At 42.5% G+C, this 23152-nt stretch overlaps 1 protein-coding gene across 2 annotated transcripts in view; it reads right to left on the bottom strand.

Annotated features, from left to right (window-relative positions):
- HYDIN (HYDIN axonemal central pair apparatus protein) overlaps nt 1-23152 on the bottom strand; it is a 395035-nt gene that overhangs the window by 257739 nt on the left and 114144 nt on the right. For both annotated transcript variants that reach the window (XM_066348740.1, XM_066348741.1), the window contains exons 8-9: nt 19501-19702; nt 12174-12357 (exon numbers count right to left, since the gene is read on the bottom strand). In XM_066348740.1, coding sequence (XP_066204837.1) covers nt 12174-12357; nt 19501-19702 — 386 coding nt within the window. The remainder of the gene's footprint in view (nt 1-12173; nt 12358-19500; nt 19703-23152) is intronic.

Here is a 23152-nt window from a genome sequence, read left to right as displayed (position 1 = left end):
ACAGACAAGTGCTCAGCATGTTTCCTGAATCGGCCATATCCGTGCCTTTGCACATTGAGTGGTTATTAGCAGGTGCCTAGTCATGGCCGCAGCTTACCTCCGCCATTTTCTCCTCAACTGGAACCACAGAAGCATCACACTGAGAGCTGGCAGGGACCTCTGAGATCATGCAGGGAACAGGGAATCCCTCAGCACTTCCACTGATTTAGGCATTTCACTGTGGCACCTTCCCAAACCTTGAAACGAGTATCTGGCCCCTTTGATAAATGGCAAATACCTCGTCCCCTTAATTATTGGGGGCCTTGGTGAAATAGAGCGTTAGGAACACTCATGACCTGAATGGGCAGAGAACCCAGGCAGAAGAAGGCCTCATCCATTCACTGGTATATCAGTAGCTATTCCATCCCCAAACGCCTAAGACCTGGTTTTCCTCCTATCCCATGAAACAAATGTATTGCCTTGAGGGTTTAGACTCACTCTGTTTGAGAGTATAGACTGGACCCAGTTCACATGTTCCTGTCTAAGCAGACTGATCGAAACAGCTATCCCTAAAAAAACCTGCTAGAAATGTCTTATTAGAATGATGGGAAATGATCCCCAAAATGATACACTGGAAGTCATAGAAGCAAGGGCTTCATGATCTGGGGGTGGGGAGCAGGTCACTTTCAAAAGCACTATTCCAGCAAGAGAATCCAGGGTCCAGGTGCAGACAAGGGGGCAACACACTTACGTTCTGAGATGGAGGCTCCCCAGAGGCTGGGAGGGAAAACCAGCACAAGGGAACCCAAGTCCACAGGATGCAGGCTGAGTGAAGGGACTGAGCTCAGTGTTTGCTGATCCGGGGCTGTAGCTGTTTTATTGTGCCCGTGACATCCCCTAGTAACTTTCAGCTTTACTCAGCCTGGGAAGATAAGTCAAGGACAATCCTATTCTAAAAGCCCCTCCTGGGCCCGTGTCATGTAATGTGCATTCAGAGGGCTGTGTGTCTCTGTAGAAGCAGGCGTGTGGTCCTTCGGTTGCCTCTTGCAGGACGGATGCTTTCAATATCAGGTCATTTGAAGGAGTTGGAAACACAGGACAGGTATTTTTCAGTTGGGATTAAAATAAAAATTAAATAGCATCTATTTCCTTAGAGCAAGAACTCAATATGGCATTTTCTAGCAAATCAGAGAGAGCAAACTCCAGAAACAGGCAATCGGTCTAAAATGATGCCACTTTCACTGATAGCTCTTTGAACCGTTTCATATTACTTCTCCAACACTTCGGAAATTAACTCCTATGTCATTTATGTCTCTGGAGGGAATTTTTCTTTATTGTTCAGTTCCGAAGTTTCTTTCTGAAAACCAAAACGTTCGGAATTTTCCCTACTGGCCCTGACATCATTATCCCTTCTTTCCAGTCTAGGAAAGCAGCCTCATCACGCAGAACCCCCTGCTGGTCTACTTCCCTTCTATATATGACCCCTCTCTCATCTGTCCCTTTTCCAGCTCCAAAGGAAAGATTGAATCTACAGGATATAACAGGTTAGTGACTAGTACCTTGTTTATTGAAAATAATTGTCAAAATGGCCTTCAGCTCTATTGTAATTATCTTCCTTCCTGGTCTTAAAGATTTGTTTTTCCCTCAGATTTATCACTTGCATGTCATGTATTAATCAAGTGACCTGCCAAAAGGGATCAACTCTGCATTTCAGGCCCAACGCTAACTCCTATAACATGAGCTTTGGCCAAATATTAATAAATTCCTCTGGAAATGGAACTTCACGTTTCCTCTGGAACAAGAACAAACAAGTGACTTGATGGACACAGTTCCAAGACTTTCTGAAAGCTGTCTGTGAACATACTGCCACTGGTTCATGACAGGTGATTAGTACAATTATGAGAAGAGTGTCTTTTAAGGGGAATAAAGAGGGACAAATATACGGTGGCAGAATATGATCTGACTTTGAGTGACGGGCACACAACACAATCAACAGTTCAAATGCCATAGAGATGTTTACCTGAAACCTATGTATTCTTATTGATCAATGTCACCCCATTAAATTTCATTTCTAAATTTAAAAAAAGGAAAAAATTGCCCTTTAAAAATGTTCTCTTTGCCTGACCAGGAGGTGGTACAGTGGATAGAGCATCGAACTGGGATGTGGAGGACCCAGGTTCGAGACACCGAGGTTGCCAGCTTGAGCATGGGCTCATCTGGTTTGAGCAAAAACTCACCAGCTTGAGCCCAGGGTCGCTGGCTTGAGCAAGGGGTTACTCGATCTGCTGAAGGCCCGCGGTCAAGGCACATATGAGAAAGCAATCAATGAACAACTAAGGTGTCGCAACGAAAAACTGATGATTGATGCTTCTCATCTCTCCGTTCCTGTCTGTCCCTGTCAAAATGTTCTCTTTAAAAAAATATATTCATAATGATTAAAGAAGCTCTTTTAAAATCCTTCTTGAAAATCCTTAAATAAAAAAACAAAATATTTAAAAATCAATCACTTTCTTTCCCTTTCTTTCTTCCTCCCTCCCTCCTTCTTTCTCCCTATTCCTCTTTCCTTCCTTCCCTCCCTCCCTCTCTCTCTCCCTCCTGTCTGGTGACTGACGGGAGGTCCTTTTGTAAGACAGTCAACATTAATATTTTGCAGCTCTTGGGAAATATGTCAGTAAGTCTAAATCAGGCTATCCTGGTTGGACCAGGGTTCAGTCAGCTCAGAACAAAGCCAGTGAATACTGACTTCAAGAGCAGCTATAATGTGTAATGAATTCCATCATGCTCCACCAAAAGGAAAATATTCTTAACTACATAAGTAAATATTTTTAGCTACTTTATTATATTTAAGGAAAATTTAAAGATTTTCACTTGGAAAATAAAAACATCCTCTTAAAATCAAATGTCTATCAATCAACTAGAAAAAAAAGGAAGCACTGACTAGAAGCTATAATATGTTTCACTACCCACAGTTGCTCTTCTAGAACTTTCCAGATAAATGAAATAAATGATGGCTCTCTTTATCATCAGGGAAAATAGAAGTTGTCTCAAAGAGAAAGAGGAAAAAATGGAAGCTAAAAAATTGAAGGTAAACCATTCTTATTATCATTGAGATAAAAGAGCTAATTGGCACATGACATGTAAGATTTTTTTATTCCATTTTATCTTCTTGAACAAGAAACTAAATTTAGTAAAGCTCTGATTCTCAAAATAATGACCAGAAATGTTTCTAAGAGAGGGATTTAGGATTTGGTTATCTGTCAAAGGAAATTTCACAAAACATGTGCTTTATCTTTGGTGAAACACTCTAACCCATATATAGTGAAAATTCCAGTGGGGTTTTCTAGAACTTAGGTGGTTGTATGTGATGTTCATGCCCTTTTCTGGAGAGAAGAGATCTGTGTCTCTTCCAGCAAGGACAGGTGTCAACTCATTTCATGAGCCATGAGGAATCTTGCTATTTCTTTTTTTTTTTTTTTTTGTATTTTTCTGAAGTTGGAAACGGGAGGCACCCGACCAGGATCCACCTGGCAGGCCCACCAGGGGGTGATGCTCTGCCCACCCGGGGCGTCGCTCTGTTGCAACCAGGGCCATTCCAGCACCTGAGGCAGAGGCCACAGAGCTATCCTCAGCGCCCAGGCCAACTTTGCTCCAATGGAGCCTTGGCTGCGGGAGGGGAAGAGAGAGACAGAGAGGAAGGACAGGGGGAGGGGTGGAGAAACAGATGGGCGCTTCTCCTGTGTGCCCTGGCCGGGAATCGAACCTGGGACTCCTGCACGCCAGGCTGACACTCTACCACTGAGCCAACCAGCCAGGGCAAATCTTGCTATTTCTAAGACCTCCTTAGGCCTCCCTCCCTTACACCAGTTCTCCAATACAATAGTGAATGTACCAGTACCACTGGAAAAGGTCTGGCCAAGCACAAAGATCTGAGAGGCCATGACAAACAGAAGGGGAGGGGCGTAGAATGGGATCTCCGTCCTGATGGGAGAGCTGTGACTTGTCAAGGACAAGTTTGCTCTCAGCAGATCCCTGTCCTCCTTTCTCCTTCCTGGTGTCCATTTCCAAGGAGTCAGCTCCCACATGTTTGCAATGTGACTCACAGCTAATGGTACCAGCAGTGGAAGGAGTCTGCAGTAAAAAGCTAGACCATCCCTCTTTCGTAGCCATCCGGGCTTCCACCCAGCCTGGTTCTGCTGAGCTCACATGCGATGCCGATGTGGGGGAAATCAAGTAAACTAAATTTGAGCTGTGCTTTCAAAGTCTGAATTGCTGAACTGCATGTTTTCTGCAGGCTTAGGTGACGACAAAGCATGGTTTACTATTACTTACATGATAATAAAGAAATTATCAAGTTTCCCTCTTTCAGACTTAGTTAAATTAAGCTGAAGCTTTTCTAGGGATACTGTATGACTTTTTCTTTGATGGAAAAGACACTTGCTAACAGAAGTGGAAATGTTTTCCCTGCTCACTAATACCAGCCAACCAGCTATGACCAGTTTAGGCAAATACCTTTAAATTCTCTCAGGCCTTTCTTTTTGAGAAAATAGCAAGTATTCAATGTTCAGGAAATTGCTGCATCTTAAAAGCATGGCCTGAGCCAGCAGTACCTACCAGGTTCAGGAACAAAGCCAGCACATTTGTGCTGTGATTTCTCAGAGGGCTCCTAGCCGCCCATGGAAATCAAAGGCTTAATTCTCTTTTTGCCCTGTGATAGTCTTCTGCCTCTCAATTCTCAGAATTGTGTTTTTTTGTCTTTGAATCTCTCTCACTCAGGTACCCAGGAGACCTAAGCAGAGACTATAACAAAATGAGACTGTCAAAACTCGGTACAGCCAAAGTCCATCTAGTAAAATAGAATATTATATTTCTGGAAGTAGTCATTTCCACTTGCTCTTCTGGAAGGCACAAAACATGTATAATAGACTCAATTTTACACTTCTTTTCCAAAGAGGGGAAAAAACTATACAGAGACAGGTAGGTTGAGGAAGGGTCAGTATTCTATAGAACCCAGTACTTCCCCTAGGTAACAAATAAATGGAAAAATTTTGGCTAATTACATTAATACTCCAAGACTTTATCAAAAGAATTGACATGAGAAACTTGACATAAAATAGTAATATACCACATGTTTTAATGACTAAAATAACAGTTATGGTTACTATTAGAATATCATAAATTACTAAGTAAAGCTAAATAAAAAGTTACCTCCAGACCTCTGTTCTACATCTGCCCAGGATTGTGTTGTGGTCACTCTGCGCCCTCGCCTACATGTTTTCTCCACCAATGGGCCATCTGTGGAGTCTCGCAGATACAAACTCCCTCCTTTGCACTCTGCAACCACATCAGTACCCAAGACACCCCACCATAACTCCTCAAACAACAGACCCTATGGCAATGTTATGCAATGAGCATGATGAGAAAAAAGTGAGCCAAGACGATGAAACTACGGGGCCACGTGGTGAACGGGTTATAGAACCATGTACGAACTTTCAGTTCTAGAGTTTTGGTCAAGTCATTCTCATAGCATTGAGTCAAACTACTTCTCACATGGTTATATTAATGAAATTTGATTTAATTCAAAACCATCACCACCTCTGGGCATTTTAGGAACACTGATTCATTCCTTGATCTTGAATACTTGTTTTAAATAGAAAGGACCTCTAAAATAGAAACTATGTTCCCATAAAACACACAATATACAGAAAACACAATAAGGGCTAAACTAACCTTGGTTTTAGCTGACTCATTTGAAAATCAACATATATAGACATAGGTCTGAAAAAGTAAGCATTTCATTTCGTATTTCTTTTCAGACACTAAGGTAACAGGGGTTTCCCCCCCCCTTTCTAAGTTTACCTCATTTGAAGTAATGAGAATCAATGTCTTTCTTCAGTGGACACAGGCTGAAGAGGCCATCAGAAAGCAAGGTGGTGCCTGACCAGGTGGTGGCGCAGTGAATAGAACACGGAAGGACCCAGGTTTGAGACCCCAAGGTCACCAGCTTGAGCACAGGCTCATCTGGCTTGAGCAAAAACCCATCAGCTTGGACCCAAGGTCGCTGGCTCGAGCAAGGGATTACTTGGTCTGCTGAAGGCCCGCGGTGAAGGCACATATGAGAAAGCAATCAATGAATAACTAAGGCAGGGGTTGGGAACCTATGGCTCGCGAGCCAGATGTGGCTCTTTTGATGGCTGCATCTGGCTCACAGACAAATCTTTAATTAAAAAAAAATGTTAAAAATATAAAACATTCTCATGTATTACAATCCATTCATTTCCTACTGCTCAGGTTCATGGTTGCGGATAGCTGCAGCCAATCACAGCTGTCTTCTGGGACAACACCAAATTTTTATTGGATAATGCATAACGTACACGGGTTGTTGTATGGCTCTCTTGGAATTATATTTTAAAATATGTGGTGTTCATGGCTCTCTCAGCCAAAAAGGTTTCCAAACCCTGAACTAAGGTGTTGCAACGCTCAATGAAAAACTAATGATTGATGCTTCTCATCTCTCCGTTCCTGTCTGTCTGTCCCTGTCTATCCCTCTCTCTGTCTCTGTAAAAAAAATAAAAGAAAGCAAGGTGGTCTCTAAGCCCCTAGCCTAGCTCAACCTTTTATTTCATTTTTAGTTTCTGAACAGGATATCAGTTGGAGATTGATTGTTAGATCAGTAGGTGACACTGTGTGATTTTAATCTTCTTGACTTCTGTGAACTCAACTCACATCAAGAAACTAATTAAAAGAAAGCACACTCTAATTAAAAAAAAAAACTAACTGCTGATACATAGCTCAACTGTCAAAAATAAAATAGTGGCTTTGACATAACTGATCTGATACGTGAGCAAGATTCAGAAGACCTTCAGTAGAAAACGGTGAGGATCCAACCGTAACAGGTGGAGAGACAGGAAAGGCAGGCTGATACGCTCTCGGCTGGCTGGCTCTCCTCTCAGCCAGCCTGCTCTGTGAATGCACAGCCCCTCCTCACCCTGCAGGGTCTCTAAAAGTCAGCACCCAAGGGCTCTCTTGGGTCTTCTGCAATTTTCCTTCATCAGTCTCTGCTCTTAGAATTTCCATCTGCTTTTCATGCCTTCAATGAAGACCTGTATAAGATTCTCATATGTCTTACCTCCACTCCTGACTGCCCTCCCACAAATTTAGTACTGCATTTCCAAAACTTTATGAACATCTGCTGTCATCTCAAATTCAACGTGTTCAGAACCAAACTGAGCATCATTAACACACCTCCCTTGCTCCCCCCTCTCCCTCCCTTCCTTCCTCCCTTCATTAACTGGCGCTGTGGTGGGCCTGGGGCACAGATGAGAATAAGGCACTTTCTTTTTTTTTTTTTTTTTGAGAGTACTTTCATGAAAGCTGGGGACAGTGAAACAAGGGCTGAGGACAGAAGCAATAGGGAACCATCTAGCGTTCTATTGGTTCAACAGAACCATCTGTTGGTTCTCCCAGCTGCTCCGCTCACTGGGAGGTCAGAGAAAAGGAGCCTTGGAGAACAGGCTGAGGGGAGCTGCCACTGCGCATTGCTTCCCTGCTTGCAAATCTTGTGGGGCCCTTGGAGCTTAGGAGATGCACGCCTGAGAGGGAAGAGGGGCGTGGGCATGCTCCCAGGAGCGAAAGAGCCCAAGGCACTTAAGGAGCTCAGAGTCTGTTCCCAAATTAGATCCAAGTATCCTACCCTTAAAACAAAACAACACTTATTTTGTGTACAAGTCAACCAAAGCCAAAAAGGATCGAATGGCTTGTTTAAGGTCATATTTGTTACTGGCAAAGGTAGGAGAGAAACCCAGGACTCCTGACTTGCTAACTTCTATCAGCCACCATAATTCTCCCAGCTAATCTAGTTCAGATTCTGAGGAGACGCATGATCCCGCACCATGTTTCACCCTCAATGACTAGTCAATCAAAAAGCGCTTTCATGCCTTTCTTTTTCTTTCTTTTCTTTTTTATCTGTCAGCTACAGTTGATATTAGTTTCCAGTGTACAGCATAGTGATTGGACATTTACATAATTTACAGACTGATCCCCCTGATTAGTCTCGCACCCACCTGGCACCACACATAGTCATTACAGCATTATCGACTCTATTCCCTGTGCTGCACTTTACATCCCCATGGCTATTTTTAAGGTGACCAATTATCCTCCTTTAGGGAGGACAGTCCTTCTTTTGTAAGTTCTATCCTCCCTCAAAAAGTGTCCTCCTACATGTCCTCCTTTTTGATATTGGAAGACTAATCTGTAAATGTCTGTATTCGATCGATGCAGAGTCGATCCATCGTGTGTGATGTGATGTATTTGTATCTAAATGAGTACTTTTATCTTACAATTATTATTAAAAATTAATAGGCATGTAAGCATAATTACAATATAAAATATTACAAATGTTTTTATTATGTATTTATCGTATTATAGTGTATTATTATTGCAATGAATAAAATGTTTCTTTTATTTATGATATTGTTTTCTTCGGTTTATTTTTGTCCTCCTTTTCATTGTAAAAAAGTTGGACACCTTACTATTTGGTAACTACCAACTTGTACTTCTTGATTTTAATGCCTTTCCTTTAAACATCTCTCACGTCTGCCGTTTCCTTTGCTTCCCAGCCATCACCAGGCCGACTACCCTGGTCAGCAACACTCTGACACTTCACCCCAAACTTGCTGGCAACGATGTCCAGCTCCCTGACCCTTCCAGGATTAGCACACCTCCCCGTACCTGGCCTGCATTCTTCTCTCCCTCTTTATCCACCGTCCTTCATTTTGATCCACACATGGCTATCAGGATAATATTTCTAAAACACCTTGAACGCATCCTTGTCCTGCTCTGGGTGTTGCAGAGACACCTTGGCATTCTGTGTGGGAAAAGGGTCTCTGGCCACAGGGAAATACTGCTTACAGTCTACCACTTGGAGAATTACCTCCTTTTGAACCAGTAATTCCCAAATTTATCTGACCATAAAGCTTCCTCTGCCGAGGAACACACATTAGCACACCTCAGATTCGCCGTTTGCAGAAATGCACCGTGGGCTCCTGCACAACAGGCTGACCAGGCAGCTCCTATTTCCTCTCCTCTCCTTCCCCGTCTCCATGACTGCCCACACCAGAAAAACTGGTCATTTTATTGTTATATAATGTGCCACTAAACTAATACTTTCTCTTTCCTTTGTTTTCATAATTTGTCCAACTAGAAACATTCTTTTTTCCTCTCCATTTAATTAAATCTTACCCTTCCTCCAGTATATTGTTCATATCTCATCTCATCTGTAAATCCATTCCCATTTCACTCATCCCAAACTCCACAGCATTTATTTACCTGCATCAAAAAACCAAAATCTCAACAGTGGAAAATACCCATCGTTCACATTTGGGTCAAGAAACTAATAAAATGGAAAAATTTTCCCATCAAATACCTTCCAAAGTAATTTATAAAGTAAGGTTATATTACACGCACAAGAACTTTATTTCTATAAAACTATCAGGATCTTTAAGTAGGGAGGGGAAAAAAGAGATTTAACACTAATAAATAATTCACTATAACTGACATTGAGTTCTGCTCTTTTGAGCAGAATAACTTTATGAAGCCACTAGGAAAATTTTATGCTTTAATTTTCATTTCGCAAAAAAAAAAAAAAAAAAAAAAATCAAGAACCAGCTAATGAATAACTATCATGAGAAGAAAACCTGGATAGTGTATAGAAAAGACAAAATCATTACAGATGCTATAGTCTCATTTAAAGATACCATTTCTGTGAATCACTGTTTTTTTGTTGTTGTTGTTTTTGTTGGTTTTTTTTTTACAGAGACAGAGAGTGAGTCAGAGAGAGGGATAGACAGGGACAGACAGACAGGAACGGAGAGAGATGAGAAGCATCAATCATTAGTTTTTCATTGCACGTTGCAACACCTTAGTTGTTCATTGATTGCTTTCTCATATGTGCCTTGACCACGGGCCTTCAGCAGACTGAGTAACCCCTTGCTGGAGGCAGCGACCTTGGGTCCAAGCTGGTGAGCTTTTCCTCAAACCAGATGAGCCCGCACTCAAGCTGGCAACCTCGTGGTCTCGAACCCAGGTCCTCTGCATCCCAGTCCGACGCTCTATCCACTGCGCCACCGCCTGGTTAGGCTGTGAATCACTGTTTTAAAGAATGTTTTTCTTCCTAATGATGAAAAGATGCCTTGTGATAATGCCCAATTCATTTTTCATCTGGAATTCAAAAGCAATCATAATTTAATGCCTTATTTTAATATATCTATATCTATATCTCCATCAAGAAGCTTTGGGTTATGGCAGTGAGCATGAAGGGAAGAAAATCCTAGTCTTTCTACTTCTGGGCTGGAAATGTACAGGACTCGCTGGTGGGCCTCCCACCTCTTCCTGACCACCAATGTTTGTATCCCTGAGTCACCCACTCCCAGAAGGATATGAGAAACAGGACAGTACTCATCAGCCTGGCTCTCTAGTACCAGCTGGGACCGTCTACACTCCAGCCCTTACTGGCATGTCTAAGATTGCCAGAACTGTTTGCTCCTCCCTGCCTCCTTCCCACTCAACCATTTGCTCTCTCAGACTTGGAATGCCTTCCTAACCTTTTTACATCTTTGACCCATTTTAACAGGCATCTTTCCTGTCTTTCCAAGACTGTATGTTTATCTTGATTTAACCTCTTGCCAGTTTAACCCATCATATCTGAAGGTCCCTTTGCTTAACTGAGCAGTAGACAGTCTTCCAATGTGAAAGAAGATTTAGCTTCAACTCACTTCGCCAACCTTATTTTCTGATGTGGACCCTTACTCAAACAACTTTATCCATCCCTGGGCCCTTGAATGAGCCATGCCGTGCACATCCCAAATGTCCCATCCTGCAAGACCCAGTTCAAGGCTCCACTCTCAAGAAGCCTTCTCGTACTGCTCAATCTGATAATCACCCAGCACCTGAACTAGCATGCTGACTGTCTTCATGAGTGATTCCCAAGCGGCTCTACAAAACAATAGTCTCAGAGAAGAGTTCCAAGGGGAAGGCTCCCTCTCGGAGACTACAATGCATATTATTATATATATAAAAGACTTTTAAGACATCCTACAGTAAATTTCAAACAATATCAAACCCAGTTTTCCTGAAACTTATTTAGCCACGAAATCCCTTTTCCCTGTTACATCCTTTAATAAAACCGTGGAAGTGCAGGCATAAGGAAAGCAGGTCTACACACATCGGTGGCACTTCCCACAAGTGACCTTGTATTCTAATGTGCCCTTGCACCCATGTCTCCTCTCCAGCTGGTTTGCATCGTTACAATCCAGCAGCTCGAACTAGCTGCTGGCTCTCTCAACTCCACTGCTGTCTTTACCCTCAGCTCATTGTGCTGGCTAAGTGGGAGGCAGGCACAGTGCCGGGCACACAGTGAATACAGAGACAGTGGTGCAAAGTAGTCAAGCTTGGTCCGTGGATTCAGTCAGACCCTGTTCTGACCCAGGCTCTGCTCTCCCTGGACAGACAGGGGGCGAGGTCGACTGTTTGTTCATCAATGTCAGGCGCACATGCAGTGCCTGGTACAGAACATGCAGACAATAACTATTTATGTAGTGAATTAAGGTCAAGGTCATTTTCAACCAAGCGATCTTGCCTACCAGGGGACATTTGGCAGTACCCGGAAAGTTTTGGTTGTCACAGCTAGTATCTGGTGGGTAAAGATCAGGGTTGCTATTAAAATATCCTGCAGTGTACCAGACAAAGAATTATCCAGCCCAAATGTCAATAATGCATAGGCTGAGAAATCCTGTTCTAGAGTCAGGCTAATCAGAGTTTAATTTCTAGCTCCTAACACTAACTGCTTGGCCTTGAGTAAGTTATCAAATTTCTCTAAGTCTCAATTTCTTCATCTGTAGAATGAGGAACGGACTATAACTGTAAGTATATATACACAAATGAGATAAATCAGGTAATGCATGCACAGTGTTGAACAGTGGTTGGTGCATAGAAAGCGTGACCTATAAATGTACCCTACGAGCGTTCTTACCGTTAACCTTCATTCCCTGTCTCACAGCGATGATGCTGGGGCTCTTCATATGGAGTCCCTATGCTCTCAGAACTTCCGGTATTCATCCCAGAGTGGGTGCCCTCATCAAAACGCACCCTGCACTCCCACGTACATTTACTGTGTGCTCAGAGCGTATATATGTGCTCACCAGGGGATCGATGGTGAAAATGTGATTCAAGAAGAGCATGCTGTCTGTCTGGAGCAGCCTTTGCTGATTCTCAAAGGTGGAGGAGAGAATGGAAAGACGTTCTCGGAGTGAAGGATCAGTGACACACTCTTCAAGAAACTCGTCAGTCTCCTTCTTCTCCTCTTTGACCAGATCCTTACAGACCCTGAAGGGAAACAGGACACGTGAGATTCGCTTTGATGCTCCCATGAAGACCATTGCAAAGGGCTCCCCGGCAGGCCATTCTCCTGGGAATGGCCTCAAACCGGACACGTGAGATTCGCTTTGATGCTCCCATGAAGACCACTGTAAAGGGCTCCCCGGCAGACCATTCTCCTGGGAATGGCCTCAAACCGGACACGTGAGATTCGCTTTGATGCTCCCATGAAGACCACTGTAAAGGGCTCCCCGGCAGGCCATTCTCCTGGGAATGGCCTCAAACCAGACACGTGAGATTCGCTTTGATGCTCCCATGAAGACCATTGCAAAGGGCTCCCCGGCAGGCCATTCTCCTGGGAATGGCCTCAAACTGGACACGTGAGATTCGCTTTGATGCTCCCATGAAGACCATTGCAAAGGGCTCCCCGGCAGGCCATTCTCCTGGGAATGGCCTCAAACATCACCTTCGGGTGGTCCCTCCTGGCCCTGAGTGAGCTTATACTTTAACTTCTCAAAAGCCTCCGTTTGCTCTTTAGTCACTTCCTTCAAGAAGTCCTCCTGGGCTTCCTGTCCTCCACTTGCTTACTCCTGAGCCCTTATGCATATTTGGAAAAATATTTTATTTTCCGTAATTGCATTTTCCAGGTTGCTTTTTAATCACTTAACATCAACTCCACCTCCCTCACGTCAAGAACGGTTTTGTTTCTCTTAAACTTGCTTAGCTTTAATTCTTTCTTAGCTGTGAAGTTACCTGAAGAACAGGATGGAAAGTCAGCGAGGACTAGGTTTGGATCCTGTTTCTACTCTCTGTTTACTAGCTCTGTGACGTTGGGAGTTACCTAATTCCTCTATGCCTTCGTGCCTTTACCTATGAAATACGAGCTCCCCCATCGTAAAGATATGTTGAGGATAATAGTGATCAAGAACCTGATATAGTTCCAGGGACAAAACAGATAGTCAATAAATACCAGTTTCTCCCTGTGTCAACCACAGGCAATTATCAAGCTGTCAAACTTATAAAATGCTCAAACTGCAACCAAAGACACCTTTTCTCTCTCTTTCTAGCTCTTCACATCCCTTGTTGTAAGTCGGAAAAACAGCCTTTCCCAAGCCTCTTCTCAGGGCCCTCACCGCAGGTGTCTTCATGTTCCTCCTGAAATCAGTTATTTCACCTGAATATGTGGAGACTGAATTTTATCTCCTCCCAGGGCATATAACCATTTCCTCAGCATTTTACTGGTATTACCATCCTTAAGAGGCAAATTATTTAACTCTCTCAGTGAGAGCCTCTCCCGTCCCAGCCCCAACTATCTTCTAAATGACTTCATGCAGGCCACATGCTTAGCAATGTCTAATGCCTCTTTTTAATAACTGTAGTGTTCAGGTTCCTTTGGCTACATAGCATAAAGATGTCGAAGAAATGGGTTCAGTGTGTTCTGGCGCCAAGGAAGAAAGCGTTCTGTGCTTGCTTTTTATTGCTGTTTGGGAAGCAGTGTCCAAGGTAACGAGAGCAACAGTCCTTCTACGCTGCTGGGCAGAGCAGCGCAAAGTTAAGAGAGCTCTGTCCACAGAAAGAAAGGAGACCATTAATTCCTGTGAGTGGAAGTTATAACACCTATCTTGAGAAATAAATCCTATAGAAACAATCATGGATGTAAGTAAAAGCACAGCTACAAAGACGTTCATCAAAGTGATAGCAATAATACCAAAAAGAGTGAGTAAATTTTATGTAAGAGATTGAAGAATTGGTTAAACAAATAGTGTGGATCATAAACATTATGTTTATTTAGGGGTTTAATGGGAGTGGGGTGTGGGGATAAAATGCCTCGTATGAACAAAGGGTGATAATGCTCCATGAACTGAAAAGTATGATTAGCTCAACCCTGAGCCAGAAAACAGAACAAAAATTCCCCAGAACTGCTGCTCTTCTCCCATGCTGCTGGGACTCTGAAACCAGTAGCAGCTGTATAACATAATGGGGGTGGGTGGGGACAGGTACCAGATGTCTTCCTCATGGCCCTCTGGGGGGGGGGGGGAACTGGAGCCGTGGCTGAGACTAAGAAGGCAACATACAATTAATACCTTGGACTGGGGTGAGTCCAACTAGGGCATTTATTTATTTATTTATTTATTTATTTATTATTTTTTTTTCTGAAGCTGGAAACGGGGAGAGACAGTCAGACAGACTCCCGCATGCGCCCAACCGGGATCCACCCGGCCCGCCCACCAGGGGCGACGCTCTGCCCACCAGGGGGCGTCACTCCGCCGCGACCAGAGCCACCCCAGTGCCCGGGGCAGCGGCCAAGGAGCCATCCCCAGCGCCCGGGCCATCCCTGCTCCAATGGAGCCTTGGTTGCGGGAGGGGAAGAGAGAGACAGAGAGGAAGGAGGGGGGGGTGGAAAGGCAAATGGGCGTCTCTCCCATGTGCCCTGGCCGGGAATCGAACCCAGGCCCCTGCACGCCAGGCCGACGCTCCACCTCTGAGCCAACCCACCAGGGCCAATTTTTTTTTTTTTTTAGATTTTTTTATTTATTCATTTTAGAGAGAGGAGACAGAGACAGAGAGAGAGAGAGAGAGAGAGAGAGAGAAGGGAGGGAGGAGCAGAAAGCATCAACTCCCATATGTGCCTTGACCAGGGAAGCCCAGGGTTTCGAACCGGCGACCTCAGTGTTCCAGGTCAATGTTTTTACCACTGTGCCACCGCAGGTCAGGCCAACTAGGGCTTTTATATACCCCAGTCTATTGTTAGGCCATTCTTCCTGCCAATATTCAGTCTCCTGTCTCAGAGGTGGGTTCTGTTAAGCTCATCACAGAGCTTAACAACACACCAACCTTTTCTCTTAGTTAAACCATGGAGTTAGCCTATTTTCCAAATAGTCTGGTAGCCATCAACAACCCCCACCTTTAGGCACCAAGTGTAGTCCAGTCTATGGATTACAGTCAGTGGAGAAGACTCCTGTCTCAGGTATAGTAGCATTGAACCAGTGATGCTTTCTCATCTTCAGGGGCTAGAGACCCTGCTCCTCTATAGCACCCCCAAGAGGTGGTGACTAGATGCTGAGGAGATTAAAAACTAAAAGTCACGGCCTTCACAGCTGGGAGGAATACTCCCATGTCCACACTTGGTATGGAAAAGATAGAGCCACCCACCTTCAAATTGACCGTGCGGCCTTGGCCACCAAGCCACCCTGTGATGACTGCTATGAATTAAGAACTAGAAGTACTCTTTTTGTTTACCAAATGCCATTCAAGATTAAACTTACTACTACATGGGTGGCAGGTCCAAAGCCCAATTAGAACTGATCTATCTAGAAAAACATGTCGTTCTTATTCCTGAATATTATAAAATAAATCCATGCTGACTACTCATGGAAGTCCATTAAAGAGTCTAGGAGTTCCTGCCCAGAGCAAATCCAGAATTATTGAGCCAGCTGCTATTGAGACAATGGTCATGACCTTTATGGAGAAATGGGGAACAGAGAGCCTCAAAAGCCCATGCCGAATCTCTGAATATATAAATAAGCCACAATGAGAATGAGTATGAAAGAATCTTGTGGGATGTTTTATAATCCCACAGGACAAGGTGGAGGACGTAAGAAGGAATGAATGCAGCCTCCACTTCTGAAGAGATTAGGTAATTTCTCTGCAAGTCCCAGAAAAACATCTAAAAGACAGTGACCCAAATGTAATTTTTTAAAGCCCCTACATCTCATTCTGATGGTTTAGATAAAAGTGGGAAAATATCTTAAAGCCCAGAACTTCTTCCTGTGGGGAGTGACATGACATCTTCTTCTTCTTTGTATTCAGTGAGAGGAGGGGAGGCAGAGAGACAGACTCCCACATGCACCCCAACCAGGACCTACCCAGCAAGCCCACTAGGCGATGCTCTGCCTATCTGGGGCTTGCTTTGTTGCTCAGCAACCAAGTTTTTTTTAGCGCCTGAGGCAGATGCCATGGAGTCATCCTCAGCAGCCAGGGCCAACTTGCTCCAATTGAGCCATGGCTACAGGAGGGGAAGAGAGAGAGAGAGAAGCAAGAGGGGGAGGGTGGAGAAGCAGATGGGCATTTCTCCTGTGTGCCCTGACTGGGAATCAAACATGGGATATCCACATGCCAGGCTAACACTCTACCACTGAGCCGGCTGGTCAGGGCCGATACGACATCTTCTTTGTCAGTCTGAAGCCTGAGATTAGCCCAAGGTCCCAAAATCTGGACATGTGATCAACATGTTGAGGTATGTGGTGAGAAAGGAAGTCTTCCTTCCTAAAATAAAAATGATAAACTGCCAAAAAGGAACAGGGCTTCCTGTTCCTGAGGAGGGCCAAATTCCTTTACTGGGAGATCATCAAGATGTAGAGGCCAAGAAACCATGTTGGCTGGAATAGGGTCTTGCGGGCATTGGTAAAGCAATTAGCATTCTCAGTGTGACCACTGAGTAACTTTCAGTTCCTGTAAGATGAATGCCTTAGGACAAGCTTTAAGCCATGTTATTAGCAGACTCCTGATTCTCACCTAAAAATCTACACTGAAGTTTTAAATCTTAGGTCCTTGAGGTGCCACAAAGGGAAACTTTAGTCTCTCAAAGTATACATGAGACCTATTTAGAATAGATTCTCTCTGTTCTAAGTTCAAGACCAAAGTCCACCTTCCTCTCTACATTTTTAAGTACAGAGTCTGCTAAAGGAAGAGGAGGGACAGGCTGCTCACCTTCAGGAGCAGGAGAGTCAAATATAAGGAGGATTATTCCAGGGATACCTGAACTGCCCTCATTGGGGAGCTCAAGAGAAGATTTACACCATTAGCTAAAGATCTGACTGCTACTTCTCAGGGATGAGCAAACCTCTGCCCATAAGCAAACTACCAGAGAACATTCAGCCTCACCTGCCACTGATGTGTGGCTTAAGATACAACTTGAAGATGTGTGGCCCAGAGGAGAAGGGGGCTCATACCCACAGCAAGAGCACTGCCACCTACCAAGGGGCAGCTATCCAGAGCCAGGAACTAAACGTTCCATAAAGTACAAACCTCTCTGTCATTGCCATGCTTTTCAAGAAGATGGGCATCTCATGGCTAGTTATGTCCAGGACAAGAATGCATGACTAATAGTGTAAGTTGTGGCATGCTTGGGGATGTATTCCAGAACAAGAGAGGGATGAGAGAGAAGAGACGACCTGCTCAAATAAGATGTTAGGTATAAATGGTCTATTTCTCCTCTAAATCCATTTCCCTTCTTGCCCCAGATCTGGCTCTAGGAGAGGGGTAGGGGAAGAGGAAGGGGAAGGGGAAGGGCAAAGGGATGCATGTTCAATAAACTCTTCACTTAGATCAACCAACCCAGTTTGAAAAAAACATGAGTTATGTTGCTATATGTCACTCAAAGTGAAAATGGAGATCTTGTTTAGCCATCTGAAGCCACTTTTCAAGTTCACTGTTTGAGGGGCATGATCTTAGACAATAAAATTAGGCTTCTAGCCGTGGTTATGAAAATGCTATCTCATATTGTTCCCTTGTTACAAAAAAAAAGTTGCTAGAGAAACTAACAGAACAGAATAAGCAAGAGAAATGATGAAAGAAAAACAATACCAGAGAAGGAATAAGATTCAAGGATAATATTACAGAGATAAGGTGTGAGTGTCAGGGGAGGTGGAATGGGGGAAAAGAAAAAAGAAATATCCATCCACATGTAATTATACTCTATACTTTAGCATCTCTGTAGCAATTGGTTTGAATTCTTCTTCAGTTTCACTTTTGAAATTAGTGTCCTTAAATATGTTTTGGACACAGGCATGGCGTCAGTCATGTCCTATACATCCAGTCAAACACAGACACAGCTGAACTGAAAGCTGGCTTCTCCTCTAACAGTTTACATTCATTCTCCCCAAGAGATTATGCCAACAGGATGAGCAGGATATATGAACATTACATTTACTATTGTTCTTTTGTTTGTTCCTGCTCTCCCATTTTGTCATTAAACCTGCTTGAACCATTCTGATCGTTGGGACAAGTCAGCCAGGGAGTCAGGACAAATGAGTCAATGGATGAGCACTTTCCTCTTGCCTTTTTCAACTGCTGGTATTTCTATACCACGAGGCACGCTAAAGTTGGTAGGCAGGCATGGCTTTTCTTTTCTCACTTGTTAGAGACGGCACAGTGGCAATCCAGTGATTAAAGCTCACTGTTTGAATGATGAAGCTCTGATTCCACTGTGTCCTGTCATTGTCACAGCTCCTTCAGATTCAATTAGGGGCAGCGCAGTGGGGGAGTGCTGCCTGGTTTCCATGCACCTAAGACTTTTATTTTTATCACAGACTAACTTGGCTTTAAACAAAGCTTTGAAGCTACCCAGGGCTAATCTCTAATGAAATTGGAGAGACAAATAAAAAAGGCTGAAATAAATCCCAATGAAAGCAGCAAAAGTACTAATTTGGAAAGGATGGAAGAAGTTTAAAAGAGGTAAGAGTAGAATAATTTCAGTAAAAACAAATATTCAAAATATAACAGTGAAAGAGATTAGTTAAAATAGTTAGGTTATCTACTTTATTAACTTTTTCCACTGCCTGATGTATCACTTTTAAAAGCAGAAGATTAAAGATACCAACAAGAAATCATTATTAAATGGTCTGGTTAGCAGAGATTAAGCAATACTACTAAAACTGGGAATATAAAAGCTGTTATAGCAAAGCCTTTCTTTTTTCTCATTCTTTCTATTTTCTGGAAATACCTTTTCACTGAAAAAAAAAATTCCACATTGATCCCAACCCTAAAGAGATTCTTTTTAGAACCACTATGAAATCTGAGCAATCTAGTCGAAGCTACAAAATGAAACGCAGACATAGAGCCTAGTTTTGAGGAAATGCTAAGAATGATATATTTGGTCTTTAAAATCCAGGAGTTTGGCTACTAATAAATTATAATCAATTTAAGATTAACTAACTGATAATGGACAACATTGTGTTTCCCATAGCTTGACTCAAGCTCTTTCAATGAAAAAAAAAAAAAAAAAAGAATCATTGTACACTGGAACCAAGTTATAAAAATTTGACATTGTTGAGTTGGTTAAAAAGTTAACACAAAAGTCACTGATTTTACGTAATAACTGAGTTTTGTGTTTCCCCAAATTACAGTATCTAGGAAATTTTTCTTACAAACCTATTTTTTTCTCTATCTTCCTCTTCCTGAGTGGCAAATATGTTCCACCGGAAGTGGGCAATGATGTTGCTGTGGTTGTGAATAGTTACAGCTCGCTGATTGGCCAGAGATACGTAGGTTTTCTCAATGATCACAGAATTCTTGTCCAGCCTTATATTCATGTCTATAGCAGCTCCATAAAGAGATACAAACATTTTTTCACCTAGAAATTTAAAAAGTAAATACACTTTGAGATTTATTCTGGAATGATACTACTAGGCTATTTTTTTCTCCAAGGTGAATTTAGAGAATATTGCACAAGAATTAATTTCAAAAATTTCCCCCATCAATTCAGAGGTCAGACATGATCAGAAAACTTAATTTATGTTTGGTGTAATTATAGGGGACCTAATTATCTTGTAAATAATATATAAAATATTAATTACTGTGGTGGGTGCTATAAGACTTTTTCTTCTTTGAAATAGTTTTAAATTCTACAGTCCACGAGGGCACCTGAGGTTAACCATATTCCTCTTCTCTGTCTCAGGCATGAGCTGGATTTTTGACTCATAAAGTAACTGTACCAAGTATATCTAGAAAGAGCTGCTCAGCATAAGAGGATCTAAGTCCAATCAAAGGGGATCAGGAAGAAAGATTCAGTAACTTCATTAATAGAAAACAGGCTGTTTAAAAGAAGCCACATCCCTAAACAACGGCAATTAAAATAAAACAAAAATGAAACACACACACATACACACACACACACACACACACACACTACAAAAATAGAAAGACAAAACATAGTAATTTATCCCAGATTTTATTTAAGATACACCAATTTCCTTGATTTTATGTGTATAAATGAGAGCCCATTTCCAAGAAGACAAAAACCTACAAGCTAGCCTGACCAGGTGGTGGTGCAGTGGATAGAGCATCAGACTGGGATGCGGAGGACCCAGGTACTAGACCCCAAGGTCACCAGCTTGAGCGCGGGCTCATCTGGTTTGAGCAAAAGCTCACCAGCTTGGACCCAAGGTCGCTGGCTCCAGCAAGGGGTTACTCGGTCTGCTGAAGGCCCGCGGTCAAGGCACATATGAGAAAGCAATCAATGAACAACTAATGTGTTGCTATGCACAACGAAAAACTAATGATTGATGCTTCTCATCTTTCTGTTCCTGTCTGTCTATCTCTCTCTCTGACTCTCTCTCTGTCTCTGTAAAAACAAACAAACAAACCAAAAACAACAACAACAACAACCCTACAAGCTATATTCTATCTGACCTCTGCAGTGTCATGGGACATGCATAGAAAAAGAAAATACTTAGATACCAAGAATGTTTTGTAGATCTGTGCTGCTAAAGCCTTAATCAGCATACAGAATGCATAATCATCTGCTCTTTACTTTTTAGCAAACATTTTTGCTCCATTCACAATTGTAAGAACCAAGCAACTATTGTAGTTAGTAAATCAACAACAATATACATTGCAAATGTTCTTAGGCCCTATCATTTTGAACACAGCAAAACTTCTCTGAAACTTTCAAGGAAAGTAAGCATCTAGGCATTTAGCCCTAAAATTTAAAATTTTTATTTAAAAATGTATACACTGAATAAAATTTTCAAGTACTATAAAAGTATATATCATAAAAGTAAAATGTTTCTTTCCCCTTCTCTCAGTCATAGGCTTGCTGTTTTTTCATGTACTTTCTTCCCAAATAAAGGTGTACCCTTGTCAGCTTTTAAACTTTCTTTAGAGTTGAATTTAACAATACAATAAATTCTCATTGTTACTATAACTTGCATTTAATTATGGATGAAATTGAACATCTTTTCATGTACTGGTATAATATGTATATATAATTATATATAATTTATTTTCTGTGAGATAACTATTACAGCCTTGGCCATTTTCTTTTTGAGAAGTTCATCTTTTGCTTATTGAATGGTGGAATCTTTTTAATAATTAAAAATTAGCTCTTGGTCCTATATGTTGCAATTTTTTCTTCATTAGACTCTTGATTGTTTTATGACTTCTTTCTGAATAAATGTTCTTAGTCTTTATATAATCTAATTGCAATTATTTTCTTTGACTCAAAATCTTGATCCCTCTAAAAAATATTAGAAAAGTGATTATGGACCCTGGCCATTTGGCCCAGTGGTAGAGCATCAGCCCAGCATGTGGACGTCCCAGGTTCGATTCCTGGTCAGGGCACACAGGAGAAGCACCCATCTGCTTCTCTACCACTCCCCCTCTTGCTTCTCTCTCTCTCTTTCCCCCTCCTGTAGCCATGGCTCGATTTGAGCGAGTTGGCCCCAGGCACTGAGGATGGCTCCATGGCCTCCACCTCAGGCACTAAGAAGAGTTCAGTTGCTGAGCAACAGAGCAATGCCCCAGATGGGCAGAGCATTGCCCCCTAGTGGGATTTCTGGGTGGCCCCTGTCAGGGCACATGCAGGAATCTCTCTGCCTCCCCTCCTCTCACTGAATGAAAATTTAAAAAGAAAGAAAGAAAGAAGGAAGGAAAAAAAAAAGAAGAGAAAAGGGACTATGTAAAAATTTTTAAAAAAGAAGTTCTGCATGGCACAAATATTGATTAGCAGAAACAAAAGAAAAACTGGGTAAGTAAAATACTTGCAACTGTGTCTGAGACAAAGGAATTAAATCCCCAAATATATAAATAGCTCTTAGAACTCAGTAAGACAACCCAAATTAAGAATGGGATAGAATTATAAAAAAGAAAATTCAAAGGTCCTTCTATGTATTAACAGATGCTCAATTTCACTCACAGTAAAAGATATACAACTAAAGATGTATGTATATACCACTCCCCCCCCCCATTAAACTGACATAACAAAACAAAAATTTGAGAACATAATTTGTTGTCAAGACTAAGGGGGAAAAGGCACTCTCACACACTGCTGTGGGAATGCAAAATGGTACCATTCTTCGTGGAGTCAATTCTGTGACATAGATAAAAATATCTATCAAAATTATAAAACTATTGCCTGACCTGATGGTGGCGCAGTGGATGGAATGTCGAACTGGAATGCGGAGGACCCAGGTTCGAGACCCCGAGGACGCCAGTTTGAGCACGGGCTCATCTGGTTTGAGCAAAGCTTGCCAGCTTGGACTCAAGGTCTCTGGCTTGAGCAAGGGGTTACCCGGTCAAGGCACATATGAGAAAGCAATCAATGAACAACTAAGGTGTCGCAACGAAAAACTGATGATTGATGCTTCTCATCTCTCTTTGTTCCTGCCTGTCTGTCCCTATCTGTCCCTCTATCTGACTCTCTCTCTGTCTCTGTAAAAAAAAAAAAATTAGCCTGACCAGGTGGTGGCGCAGTGGATGGAGTGTCAGACTGGGATGCAGAGGACCCGGGTTCGAGACCCTGTGGTCGCCAGCATGAGTGCGGCGGGCTCATCTGGTTTGAGGAAAAGCCCACCAGCTTGAACCCAAGGTCGCTGGCTCCAGCAAGGGGTTACTCGGTCTGCTGAAGGCCCGCGGTCAAGGCACATGTGAGAGAGCAATCAATGAACAACTAAGGTGTTGCAATGCGCAATGAAAAACTGATAATTGATGCTTCTCATCTCTCTCCGTTCCTGTCTGTCTGTCCCTGTCTATCCCTCTCTCTGACTCACTCTCTGTCTCTGTAAAAAATAAAAAAATAAAAAAT

The sequence above is a fragment of the Saccopteryx leptura genome, chromosome 9 (genome assembly GCF_036850995.1).
Source record: "Saccopteryx leptura isolate mSacLep1 chromosome 9, mSacLep1_pri_phased_curated, whole genome shotgun sequence".
Classification (NCBI taxonomy): Eukaryota; Metazoa; Chordata; class Mammalia; order Chiroptera; family Emballonuridae; genus Saccopteryx; species Saccopteryx leptura.
Note: the sequence above shows the minus strand (reverse complement) of the source record. Positions and strands in the feature narration are given on the sequence as shown.